This window comes from Hydra viridissima, unplaced genomic scaffold (genome assembly GCF_058129835.1).
Source record: "Hydra viridissima isolate aposymbiotic clone 2 unplaced genomic scaffold, HvirCarnegie_v1 scaffold_8, whole genome shotgun sequence".
Classification (NCBI taxonomy): Eukaryota; Metazoa; Cnidaria; class Hydrozoa; order Anthoathecata; family Hydridae; genus Hydra; species Hydra viridissima.
Window position 1 is genome coordinate 14473380 of NW_028324307.1, and position 14574 is coordinate 14487953.

The window sequence follows — 14574 nt, forward strand, 5'->3', positions numbered from 1 at the left end:
GCAAAACGTTGTTAACAGTTTTGCCTAACTTTAAAGGAGTGGTGTATCAAGAGGTAATACGTGTTTAACTAGCGTGGCTTCTCCATCGCGTTGTTGATGCTTTTCTAATTCTGCCTCAGCATCTGGTGTTGCAACTTCCTTACTCTCTCAACTTCGCACTCGTGATATTCTGGATTAGCATCCCGAATACTCTTGTATCTTTTAGACATTGTTACCATAACGCTTTTTGATAGTATTGAGCCACTTAAAAAATTAAAAGCTACAGAAAGACACCTATTGCGTACTGATGCTAACAGAATTGCATTCAGATGTTGCGAACAGACGTTGAATAGAGTTAGCTCAAACAAATTTGCATTTATCATTAGTAGCTGTACTTAATCTAAGCAAACGTTTAATCACATTTAAATAATAAGGAATACGTAGTAATGACTTTCATTGATGTAAGTTTATTGTTACGTAAAGATTGACTGAAAGTTGTGGATATAGGCTAATCAACGAAGCCTGAATGGCAGTTAACGTATTCTACTAAAAATAATAATTTAGTTAAAAAAAGTATATTGGAAAAGAAAAATTTATTAAGCATGTTAAAATTTAATAATGATTAAATAAGATAACTATTTAAAAACTAGACACTTGAAAAATGAAATAAGGTGAGTACTGATTACGTCACAAAATGTCATTACGTAATCAACACTCACTGTAATAAGCAAATGACGAAGTTTTTTGTACATTTGGGTCCAAGAACGAGATTAACTAATTGTTAAGTCTCGAGTGTGTTGAGATAAAAATAAAAAAAAAGGTGTCTCCGATAAGATAAAAACAGGTCACACATCGTATATATGTTTTAGCGTAGTAAAACTTCGGCTGCATTCATTCCCCCTCGCTGCTTTTAAAATTCGCCCATTTGAAGACTCAACGAATATCAAGTCTCTTAGTTACAGCGAAGCACATATTCTTTAACATAAAAATCATGCAAGATAGAAATATAACAAGATATAAGATAGATATTAAACAAAAAATGGAAGCTCATCGAAAATACAAATTTTTACATTTCAAAACATCAATATGGAAAAAGTTTACAACTGAGTTTTAATTTTTTTAAATTTATTTCTTTAAGTTGTCAACAAAATTTTAGTAACCACTGTCTGAGACTTTAGGTGACCCAGGGCACAACTTATTGTTGCTTGTTATCATATACAAAATTGCTTCTTTGCTGTTTAAAGATGCTTTTCTTTTTTTTAAAAAAAAGGAGCTTGTTTGTAGTCTCTTACAATGACGCAGTTTTTAAAATAATAAAACTGTGTAAAAAAATGGTTTTTTAAATAATAAACCATAAATGGAAAAAAACTTAATCACTACAAACTCAACACTCGCTATTAAATAATAACTAATTCTCCTTCAAGTTGTCTTATGCAATTGTCTCGATCTAATCATCTCGATCTGAAATTTAAGATCAACTGCTGCAACTAATTGACTGTACCATTTCGGTTTTTAACAGATAGTTCCTACTTTTGCACTTGGTTATCTTTAAACATTTTCTTTTTCAAAGTGCACTGAAATTTTTCGAAGAAAAAATTCTTTGATTAAACTGATTATTTGATTAGATTACCGGTTGTTCGACATTTAAATCAACGCGTTACATTATAGAATTTTTATAGGACGAACTCTAAAGAAGAATGAAAAATTGTTCGTTACGTCGAGAAGTCGTTACATTGAAATCTATAATTATTTAGAAACTTTACGTAAAAGTAAATTGATGGGGATAGAATTTAAGTTAGTTATAATTAGATCTGTCGAAGGTTTTTTATATCGAGATTCTTTTGTAAAAGCATTTTTCCGCTTAAGTTTTGAACAGAAGTAGTTTTAAAAAACAGTGAAAACACAAATCTTTCGGACTAGGTTGCCAAGCCCCGTGTTCATTAGGTATAATTGTCGCTGCTTTTTTTTTTTAGAGAAAATATAAAAGAACGGCAATAGCACCTGAACTAATGAACACGAGGCTTGGAAACCTGGTTCAAAAGTTAACAGTTGATTAAATCACAGAATGAAAAAGATTTTTGTTTTTTTTGTTTGTTAGGTATTTGCAGATAAAAGGTGTAAGTACAGTTCAAGAGCATGAGGAGATCTCAAATATGCACTAATTCCAAGAAAGAACTGAAAACATAGTAAATATTGAATTTTTTCGAAACGTCGTGGGCATCTAGTGAGTCAGAAGCTGAGCCAGCCAGAGAGGGTAATTTTGTTACATTTCTAAAACTAATGGCAGAGTAAGATATTATCCTGAAGTAACATTTGTATATCCACAAATCGTAAATTTATCACAACGAATTATCACAGAAAGTCTCCCTAAATGAATCCATCGAAATTCTGACTGGTAAATAAATTAAATAGTACCCAGGTTAGGAATTTTAAAATAAGTAGTTTAAATGAGCGGATATATTTTTTCAGTGATTTTTCACTACAATTTTTTACTTCTTATCTAAATATAGGGAAACCACGTTGAGCAATCTTGATTATATGTTCTTGGTCACATTTCCTGTGCTTTATGCCTGGAAAAGCATTAACTGAATGTTTTTAAAACATTTTTAAGTACTTCTTCACACTTTCGTCATTTTTTAGAATATTGGAAATTGTTTCTGATCTTAAACATACTTGAGAAACTTTAAAATGAACAATAAAAGCTTTTGAAAGATGTAGACCTTATTTTGAAACGTCTCTCAGGCGAATTTTTGCAATCCAGAAAACTGTAATAGGGATTGCAGGACAACGATATTGTTAAATAATTTTAATAACATTAATAAATATAAAGAGATTTTGGGAAGATAATAAACTGAAGTATCAACAAAATACAAAAAAAAAACCAAAAAAAACAAAACGTATTTGTAGCAACAAAACGACAAAAAGAAAACGCTACAGCTTTTCTATCACAACCCTGGGAAACAGATCTACGGATGTGTGACTAATATTAGAAGCTGAAGAATATTTCTTTAGACTTTTAAGACGACTGTTTCTTGAGGATAAACTCTTTTTTTGATGCTTCATTGGGGCCTGTAAAAGCGAGTTAAGCTTAGTGCGATTTGTCTGATTATTTAACTTTGATTTGAAGTTTACAGGCAAAGTGTTCAATGTATTTCGATTAGGCACATTTTTACAATTATGTTCAAGAAGTGACTGTTCTGATGAATTTAAAGGATTCATGACGGCAACTTGTTCTTGTTTAGACATTTTTTCAGAAAAACATAACTTTTGTTGTTGCAAATTACGACTGCTAGAATCTGCCAGCTTACACGTACTGGAAGTAATTGGTACATCGATTGGATTATATAGAGCTTGTAGGGAATTTGTATCATTTTCTTTTAAATTCGAAGAAAAAGAAGAGTTCAATTCAGTGGCTTCTTTACCGTTTGATTTTTGACATTCAACAGTTTTACTTTTTATATCGTTTATCATCCTTTGCATTTTCTCCAGAGGATGATCAAAAGAAACTGGTTTAGATTGGCACTCATCAAAATTTTCATTATCAACATTTAATTTTTTATTAGAAACTTTTCGTTTTGTTGCATTGGTATAAATATTTTCGAGTTTATTTTTACGTTTTTTCGAAAGGCTTTTCTTTGTAGAAAGAGTTCGGAATTTTTCTGATTTGTTGAACTTCCTGTTTACGAAAGTGAACTTCTCTTTTTTTTGAAAGTTGAAGAAATTTTTACGTTTTTTATTCTTAACAATACCATTTTCAAAACCAATTGCAACATGCAACAGTGGCTCGAGGTGTTTTTTGTCATTAAAACTGTTACAAAGTTCTTGCACACAATTTTCAAGACCAACCAGACTAAGAAACATGCTTGTTTGGGAGGTGTCTTGGCAATTTGGTAAAAAAGTCCACTTTTTATGTTTTGTCCCAATTAGAGAAAATAGTTTGTCTTGCTCGCCTAGAAATGCAGTTGCCTTAGAATTGTTAGAGATTTTATCATTTTCAAAAATACATTTGGTAACATTGCTAGCAGAATTATTAGAGGAGAGCGGAGTAAAGGTACTACTTGAAGAACTTATGACACCACATGAATTGATCAAGGTAAGCGATGAAACACTTTTTTTATTAGATATTCCTATATTAACACTTTTCAACACGCCAAGTGATTCCACTTTGGATAAGCAAGTTACAACAGGCTGACTTTGTGCTTGAGAGGATGGCGAAGAAAAATTTACATCTACTGGAAGCTCTTTGGAATAAGCATTACTGTAATGATGATCCATAAAGGCTGAAACAGGTAAACAAGTATCATGATACGAGTTGGAAACAATACACTTTTCTTTAGTATAGATTGGTTTTAGAATGTTACTATTTTTACTGCTTACACTGTCTAAGCTTGTAACTGGTAACAAATGATAGTATAAGCCAAGGTTATTTGCAATTGGGTTGCCAGATTCCATTAACTGATAAGCATTTTCACTAAGTTTTAAAAAAACTGTTTGATTAAAAGAAATAGGGAAATTACCAAAAGCAGGATTTATTTTTGTTGAACTATGATTTGAATTTTGATATAAAGAAAAATCAGAAATTTGAGTTATAACTGGTGAAATAATTGTAACTGGTGAAATAATTGTAGCTGGTGAGAGGTAATTAACACTCCTTGATTGAACTTTTGAAATAATGATTGGTATATTTTGTGAAGTTTTATCTTGAATAGGCGCTACACCAGTTAGAGAAACATTTCCAGTTTGCAAAGAGTTTCTATATGATAGAGTATTAATCATGATAGGTAAAGCAACTGAAACAGATGAAAAATTCATGGGATTTGTTTTCATTTCATTTGTTATAACATGCATATTTTCTCCAGGTGAAATATGGGATACAAATTTTGGTCCAAATGAATTGGTTTTTGTTTTACTAGCAGAAGCCAAATTGATTGTCTTGCTGGTTGCAGATGAAACCAATATTTTATGTGAAACATTTGTATTTTTATTAAGGAAAGTCAGATCTTTTAAAGAAGATGAAGCAGGTTTACAAGAACTAATTGTTGACACTGAAATGTTACTTTTGATAGGTTCAAACAATATTTTGTTTTGACTATTTGCAAATAAAATATTATTTGCAGGAATGTAAGTCATTAGTGTAGGTAAACTATTTGAAGATTGAGAAGATATTAAGTTTGTTGCAGAATCCATTTTTAGGTTTGAATGTGAATATGTTTTGTCATATACTGGGGCTGTTGTAAAAGAATAGAATGGAATTGAAGCATACGAAAAGCGGTTTTCATTTGTTGAATTTATTGTTTTAGTGACGTCTATATTTATTCCATAACCAGCAGTAGTGGTGGTAGTAATAGTAGAAGCACTGTTAATACCAGAAGTAGTAACACTTTTAATATCAAACCTAATATTTCTAAGCGGTGGTATATTAGCCAAATTTTTAGATGGAAGTTCAGCATTAACTGCACTTGAAATAGATGCAGGTAAAGAAAATTTAATTTTATTGAGTGATGTTATACTTGCATTTGTGTGCACTTTGTTTACATAGATTGATAAGCTATCTCTAGCAATATTAAGTGGTACAGCAGCTGTGACATTTGAGAGAATGGTTTTAAGAGGTAATATACTACTCTTACTAGATGGCAGTGCAACTTTAAATGGGTGCTGAAATTGTACACCTGTTGAAGAGCTTATTGCTGTTGAGAAGTTGCTTTCAGGAATTGTAGACAATTCAATTGAGCTGTTAGAATATGAATGTTTCTTCAAAACGCTTGTACTAGCTGAGGGCACTGCTGATATTGGTAAAAAACTTTCAGAAATTGAAAACTTACTTTTATTTGTACATGTAACAACTACTGGTGTAAAACTGTTAGTCATACAAATTTTAGGTTTAATTGAAATTTTAGGTGAGGTGTTTGTATATGCTAAACATTTCTGATTTCTTGATTTACTTGTCTCTATAAAGGATGGTAAAAAATTAGTAGAACATAAAACATTAACTTTATTTGTTGATTGTATGTTTGCTGCAGTGCACAAAGCATTGTCAGAAGAGATAACCGCATGTGGTGAAAAACCAGTGTTTCTTATTGTTGTAATAGGCAGAGGCCAGCAGAGTTTCTCATACTGTAGATTAGGATCATTAACATAACTTTGCTCTTTATTGTCTGGAAGAGTATAGGAACATTGTTTTGGCAAATAAGATTTAGTTATATCAACAGTTTTGTTTATACTATGACAGTATGAACTAGTTATGGTTGGTATGCTGCTCCTAACCAAATTGCTAGTTGAAGTTCCCACAGTAATACCACTTCCAGGTTGCATAATTTTACTAAGATTTTTAGAAGATATACTCAGAAAAGAACTACTAGTAACATTTCTTTGAGTTGCCATTGTTATACTGTTATCAGTTTTGTTTTTAGAAAAGTTCACATGTAATTGAACAGAAGAGCTACTTATTGAGTTAGTCAAACTACTGATAACTTTAAGTGGAGATTGTGTATGTTTAGTTGCTTTTACATAAGTTGCTGGAATACAGTGTCTGATTAACATTTTAGATTCAGTACATGAAGAGTAACAAATGGGACCAACATTATGGCTTGTAATTTTAGGTAATATATATCTAGACTCTATTTTTGGGTTTTTTATTACAGATGTAGGCAGAGTTGTCAAAGTTACTACACTAAAAATTTGACTAGGTGAAGAACTTTTAAGTGAAGTCAATGCTTGTACAGTATTTCTTTGACTTGTTGAAGGTTGAAAACAGCTATTAACAAATTCTTTATTATTTAGTTGATGAACTGAGACAATAGGTGAAACAGCGCAATCAATATCGTCATTTCCATGTAGTCCATGTAATGGCTTCAATGGTTCTATTATCAAATCTATCAAAGCTTCAATTTTTACAGCACAACCATTTATTGTAACTGTATTAACTTCAGCAAAAGTTTTGTTAGAAAAACTGACCTTTTCATTTTTATTTGATTTCGTTAAATGAGGCATTTCTGTTTTCACTTGTTTAAGCGAGCTGGGATTCTTTAAATCATTTGATGAAAGTCCAGGCAAGTTATGTAAACCACAACTTTTATGTCCACCGAATAGATTTTTGTAAGTAATATTTTCAGTTTTATTTCTAACTAGCATTCTACACTCCATCACACTTTTTGCTTCAAATTCTTGGTTGATATTTAGATTTGTATTAGTAGGAAGGTTGTCTCTTGGTTTCTTTTCACTTGTATTGTTCATAATTTTACACTTGCTATCATCTTCCATTTCATCATCATTATCCTCAAATTGCATATCATCAAATTCTGATTCAGACTCTATTATTTCAACTGCTGAGTTTTTTCTGCTGACTGTAATACTCTTTTCGTCTAGAGGAAAAGATTCTATTGCTAAATTATCTTTAGAGTTACTTTTATCTTGAAAAGCAGTCACAAAAGACATAGGATGTGAATCTAATTTATTCTTGAAATTGTTGTAGGAGGTTTTAAGGTTCAGAGAATTATTTTCAAAGGATACATTAAATAGACTAGAAGTAACGGTAACAACTTCAGTTTTTTTTACACTTTCTTTTTCAGTTTCAATTCTTAAAACTTTATTTCTAGAAGTACAAAAAGATAATTCATTAGATGACTTCATTTGATCGATAATATTGGATTCACTACAATTGTCAACTTTACGTTTTGTTTTTGGTTTAATTGGAGTATACAATTTTTTCAATTCTAAATTTACCAAATTATTGCTCTCAATTGTATCAAGAGGTATCAATCTGTATTGAGAAATATTTTGATTAAGATTTTTTCCATAGTTGCAATGAACACTTTTAAATATTGGGCAAGTTGTTTGGTACACACTTTCATGGGATGCAAAAGAAGTAATGCCAGCAGACTCACTTGATACCAGCGAATAAACACTCACAATTTTTGGATGTGCTTCAGTTTCAGAAATAACTGACATATACTTTTTATTGTCAGAATTCATAGCTATAAAAATATATTGCTTTCTTAGTAAAAATTAAACATTGGTATAAGTCAAAAATATTTATAAAATATGTAAAATAACAAATCAATAACACTCCATATATTGTACTGCATACTAACATATTAGTTATTACTATATGTGTTAAAAATTGGTACACATCTCTAATGTTGATGCAATAACAATTTTTTAATTCCTAGATTTTTCATGCTACAAAAGATTTTGTATTTGTATACACCATTTAGTTGTTTACTTAGGTGTACTTTTTTTTGCAGAAAAAAAAAAGATTTCATTATCTTTGAAAAGCTAAAAACAGGATGTGTATGAGTAGTTTCAGGATTTTATTTGTTAATAAAAAGAAAATTTATGAAACTACCACTGTGTGGCAAATTCTCTTAATAAATACAATTGGATAAATTTACAGCTATCTGTATTTGAATTTATTTGAAGTTAATTGTATTTTATAACAATTATCTTTCTATATTTTTTACCTTTGCTTGGGTTCTCTGATTTTGGCACCCAGTCATCTTTTATTAAACTATTTTGAATGTCTAGGTACTATATCTAATGTCATCTGTCTATTAATAGAGGAGTTAACAATGAGATCATCAAAAAAATTGCCATAACTTTTTCATGTGTCACTATGTAAAAAATGGTTTAGTATCGAACACTATTAAGTCAAAAAATTCAAAATATGAGTAAAGGGATAAAGACTTTTTATCTTAAAAATATGTCAGGCACCAATGTTTCTTTAGGAAATTTTTCACATCCACATTAACATGATTGCAATATATATAATTCCTAAGTAAAGATTGGTACCTCATCAATTAAATAGTGCATGACAGAATGGGCATTTGGATATATATTGTCCTATACTTTTTTATCAACATAACAATTAAAAACTATTAAGATATAGCTGATGATTATGCATGTAGCTAAATAAGTTTGCAATCAACCAGCAAATTGTCTGATATATATAGATATATGTTGCCAGGTACATAAGTAAAGGGTATGTCTACCCATTATAGATGCAATTAAGCTATAAGTTTTAATGTATTGCCTTCTCTTTTTTTTTAAAAAGAAAAAAAACAAACAAAAAACAAAAATAAAAAGATAATTTATTAGGAACCATTGTCCTAATAAACTTTAATCTCCCATTTGTTTGAGAACAGTATTTGATGTTGACAATTACAGAATAAGGCCAGTAAATACTTGATTTATAAAAACTTATGATCATTTAGTAGTTATAAGTATTCATCAATTTGATAACGAAATTTATTGCTCAGTTGAGCAAGACAAATTTATTGTTTAGAGGAGAAAGAGGTATGAGATTTAAGAATTGTAACGTATATATATGTATGTAAATACTTATTTCTTTTCAATAGGCTATAGCCTACTCTAAATTTCCATGTTGTGGGAAATAAATTTGTGTTAATTGGTGAGAAAATAAAAAACACGTTTTTACAACTAGAATTAAATTTTTAGCAAGTATTAAAGAAAAAGTTTAAATTTCAAAACACACGTCAGAATAATTTACCTTAAAGTTACTCTAGTAGTTAAATAAATTTAGTTGTTTACAAACAGGCATTTAAAAAGAAGAAAAGAAAGCCAAACCAACTCATAACTTTGTACCCAGACTCTTTCCTACTAAATGCTTGGGAATCACAAATGTATTGGATGTAACTCTTTCTTAAAACAATCTGTTTAGGATAAAAATTAGCTTCCTTATTGAATGATCATCTAATAGATTTTCAATCTTCCATTTATATAAGCCTAGCCTAAAATGCCCTAATTTTAAACTGAGGAACATTATTTTTGAAAAAAATTACTTTGAAAAATCATTAACTTGTAGAGGCGAGACTTATGAGATCTATTAAACGTTTTCGCGTTTAATTAATTGAAATGTAAATAAAATTTAACACTACAAAGTGCATTAAAAATAATTAAAGTTAAAATACGATTTTTTTTTTGAATGGTTCATTCCGGGAAAAGTAATAAGTACGAATAAGTACAGAATAGTTAATTGCATTCATTGGTTTCTCAAATTAAAGTCTTTTTTCCGTTAAAGGTTTCTCAACAAAATCAGAACTTACAGAATTTCTTTAAAAAACCTTTCATGGGTTTGCGTACTTTTTTTTATTTTGAAATTTTTCACCTGTTCAAATGAAAATTTTTAATCGTGCTTCAAAGTGAAAATTTCAACTGCATATGATTATAAAATAATACATAATATATTATTTTTCAACTTCGTAAATGCTCATGAAAAAGTAATTATTGGAATATTTTTTATCGTTTTATCGTTAGTTTCGATTTTTATGTATATTTTGTAAAAATTTCTCCAACAATCGGTAGTTACGATATTCTTTCTTGTTATTTTCTTTTTTTTTAAAAAAAAAAAAAACTTCTTAATATACTTAAATTATTCATATCTTTTTTTTTTTTTTTCTTTACTTATCTTTGTTTATTTTGACAAAGTTCTTTTTTTTTGTATTTAACTCCTGGAAATTTTGTTTCAAAACCTATTTAAAATAGATGAACGACATAATTTCACCAAAACATTTAGCAAAACTTCAGGACAAATACACTTCCTAGACTCTGTTGTTATAATTTATTTATTATTTATGATTTAAGATATGTCACTTTTTATTATTTAATTTATAATAACTTTTCGTTAGTTACGAGGATAGTTATTAATTAAATTTTTTTTTTTTTATGAAATTTTCGTAAGTTCCGATAGTAATTATCCGTTTATCTTTAAAAAGTTGGAATTAATTGTAGGTTTTGTGATTTTTTTCGACTTTCTCCCCTGAAAAAATATTTTTTTCGGAATTTATTAGGAGGCGAACGATTAAATTTTCGGAATAAATGATACAGGGAAATTATTTTTTAATAAATCTGCTACAATTAATTGATCATCACAGTCATGATTACGATCAATTGTAAAATTAATCTTTTAATTGTTACGTCACGAAGTTTATCATATGTCTTTTCTCCATTAATTAGTCTTTCCTCTGTTAATCAGTCATAGAAAGTATCCAGAAAAAAACCTTTTGGTAAGAGCATCTCGTTGTCTTAAAGTTGAAATTCGGACAAATTTTTAGTAATGATACAAAAATTTTTTTTTAATTTTACAATTTTCTTTAAAAAAAAACTTAAAATTTTGAAACAAGTTTTTAAAATCAAAAACAAAGTCGATAAGTATAATGCAAAAAAAAAAAAAAAAAACGGAAAAGGGGCAAAGCCTGAAATATTTGAGGAATCCAAAATTTTATATGTATGTATGTATGTATGTATGTATGTATGTATGTATGTATGTATGTATGTATGTATGTATGTATGTATGTATGTATGTATGTATGTATGTATGTATGTATGTATGTATGTATGTATGTATGTATGTATGTATGTATGTATGTATCAGGGGCGGATCCAGAGGGGTTCAAAGGGTGCTCCAGCACCCGTCAACTTTCAACAAGCAAAGTTTACTATTTTGTTGCATTTTGTTATATATGAAAATTAAATTGTTAAAATATTTTATTCAACTCAAAATTTGCGATTTAATTTTTTGTGAAGGATGTCGAAAATAATTATCTTTGTTGTTGTGTTAGCGCTAGCGTATTTTATATATATTTATGTTTCGACTAGGAAACTCCAGTATAGTCACTTTCTGATTGGCCTGCTCCCCTCAGAATTATTTCTGATTGGCCTGCACCCTTCAGAAGCTATTTTCGATTGGCTTGGTTTCTTAAGCTAATCAAAACTGGTTCTGAGGGGTGCTGACCCAATCAGAAAGATCTCTGAAGGGTGCAAGCCAATCACGCATAAATCAGAAAAGAGGGTTTTCACTAAGCTTTTGGTTAACTCGTAGGTTAAGTGTTCTAAACATGGCGGATTCAACGCTTCAAATTATTTTAAAATGTATTTTAGATGAAAATAGGGTTCAATCAAAAAAAGGTATCGTTTTTATCTAATTTTATTGTCAAAGCTCATAATACTATTAGATAAAAATTTTTGCTTAATGAAAAATCTAAACTAAGTGTATTACATAAAATATGCAAAGTTTCAAATATACAGTTTCCCATCTCAATGATTTCGAGCAGAAAGCGATTTTCAACCAGTGAGGTAATAATTTGTTTCTTAAATAATTATATTAATTTAAAAATAAAAAAACAAACGAAATATTTGTGTGTGTGTGTGTGTGTGTGTGTGTTGAATTATAGTTAAAATAATAGCAAATAAAGAAATCATATATAACTTTTTGGCGCTACTGCAGTTTCTCCCCCCCCCCCCCTTTTTTTATTTTTGATTATGATAGAGAATTTTATGCTGATTCAGAAAAATATAAAAACATGGACCTGAAAATCAACGGAAAGTGCTCTATTTCGAAGTCAAAGTTGAAAAAAATCCCACAAAAACCCTAATATTCGCCATTTTGAGAATATTAAGTTAATGATTTTTTAGCTGACAAAAGCAATACATTTATAGCATGGTTTTTACATTAAAAAAAGTCGTTAAAGTATGTTTATCTCGCGCAATTTTCGTGGCAATGAAAATAGCCGTTTTTTGATTTATTAGAGAATAAACTATATTGCAAGTAATGTACTTTTGTAATGAATTTTAAAAAAGAATTCAGCAGTTTTGTTTCCTAAAAGAAGAACTTTTGAAACTTAGTTCATAGTTGTTTTATCACATGTAAAATTTAGAAAATGTCATCTTTAAACCGTTTTTTTTAATAAAAAAAACCAGCGTACAATACAATAATAATTATTCATCAGTTTGTCTACATTCACACACTCTACGTTCAACTTTTATTTGAAATCTTCCATTAATTTCATTTCGTTTATTACACTTTCGTTATAACACTTAAAAATAGTAATGCGAAGGCTGATGGAAACCAGGTCTTTTTATTGCGCAATGTAACGGTAATTAACTTTCGTTAAAAATGAAAGCGTTTTGAAAAAAAATGGCGAATATTAGGGTTTTTAGTGGGATTTTTTTCAACTTTGACTTCGAAATAGAGCACTTTCCGTTAATTTTCAGGTCCATGTTTTTATATTTTTCTGAATCAGCATAAAATTCTCTGTCATAATCAAAAATAAAAAAAAAGGGGGGGGGGGGGGGAGAAACTGCAGTAGCGCCAACTTTTTTTGCTTAAACATTTTACTACAAACTTATTTTTATTTTAAGCTGAAAGATGTGTAAAATTTTGTCCTAGGTGCTTAAAATTTAAAAATATATTTTTCTAGTAAAATTTTGTTCATGCTTAAGTATAATATATTTATATCATATTTCAAGGAGAAAATAATCAATTATGTTATAACTTATTTTATGATTGAATAATACCAAAATTACATTTAGTAAATGATTTACCAGTAAGTTATTTTATGACTTAAATTGTGTAATAATTATTTTGTGGCATAACATCATTAAATTATGTTACCTCGCTCATGCTAATTTTTTGTTTTTTTATTAGAACTTCTCCAAACGGAAACTGTTTATTTGATGCTTGTTCTATATCATTAATTGGAAACGAATCTTTGTCAGAATACTTTAGATATTTGACCAGTATCGAATTATATACAAATGCAGATTTTTATTCAAACCATCCAATTATTTTTTCTCAAACTGATGTTACCAAATTTCGAAGAACTGATGAAAACACAAATATATTATATCATAGTATTAATAATTATTTTTAATAGTGAGTTGTAATACAATTGTGTTATAATTGCAATATAATGTGCATGACGCAGATGTTTTTAGAAGTTAAACTAGATGGTTACTTTATATATTTCTAAGTTTCTGTTTAAAAATCATATTAGAAGCAAAATTTGGATAGTTCCATTGAAACTAGGTTTTTATTAAAAGTTTCTTTTATCAGTTCTACATTTTGTAACTATTCTACTAGTTTATTTTAGTTTTCCTACTGTTGAAATATGATTTTAATTTAGTAAAGTTTCATGATTTGAAATTTACTATATTAGTCATAAGCTAACAGTTTAGAAAAAGAAATTTAGCACAGTTATGGTAAGAAATTTGTTTACTTTTAACATTTCAAAACTGGGTTTTATTGTTCAATTCTTATGCCATTCCTAGTTTATGTTATATGCCATAAAAATAATTGTGTATTCAATGTTTGGGTTCATGAAATTAAACCCCGTTTATTCGGCAGGCGAGAGTAATTATTTTTATTATCATTTTTATTAGCTATAACTCTGTTATTGAATTGTTAATGATATAAAAGTCAATTACTGCTAATAAAATTAAGTTGCTGCATTATTTTGCATACAAAATACTATTATGGAAATAAAATAGATATGTTTATAAGAATTGTAACCTTTCTTTTCTGATTATTTAATCAAAATACGGGCAGTTTAAAGGGTATAAAAAGATGGGCAGACAGGTAAAAGACTCAGAGGGATATAGCCTTTTCTTTTGTTAAAAAAGAGGTTGAAAATTTAAAAAGTTGGTGAAAAATATAGTCAAACTACGTACGTATTCGTTGCCTTGAACACCTCTTAAACAAACTTGTACACTTTTGGGTGACTCTCTCCCCCGTACTTTATAAAAACCTTTTTTTATGACCCCCCCCTTCGCAAAGCGTGCGGGGGGGGGGGGGGGGTAATG

The 14574-nt window shown here is 29.1% G+C and overlaps 1 protein-coding gene across 2 annotated transcripts; it reads right to left on the reverse strand.

Moving 5' to 3' along the window:
* Positions 1-2812: 2812 nt before the first annotated feature.
* Positions 2813-9576, reverse strand: LOC149885258 (uncharacterized). Of its 2 annotated transcripts, none has more exons than XM_090094757.1 (2): positions 9485-9576; positions 2813-7952 (listed from the first exon to the last, which is right to left on the reverse strand). In XM_090094757.1, exon 2 carries the CDS (start codon positions 7948-7950, stop codon positions 2911-2913), a length of 5040 nt encoding a protein of 1679 aa, XP_089950883.1. In that variant the 5' UTR covers positions 7951-7952; positions 9485-9576; the 3' UTR covers positions 2813-2910. The 2 variants fall into 2 exon arrangements, with proteins under 2 accessions (XP_089950883.1, XP_089950884.1); XM_090094758.1 differs by lacking the exon at positions 9485-9576 and adding an exon at positions 8439-9307.
* Between the last annotated feature and the right edge of the window lie 4998 nt (positions 9577-14574).

Coding starts and splice junctions, on each gene's coding strand:
- LOC149885258 (XM_090094757.1), bottom strand. CDS start 7,950: ATGAATTCTGACAATAAAAAGTATATGTCAGTTATTTCTGAAACTGAA.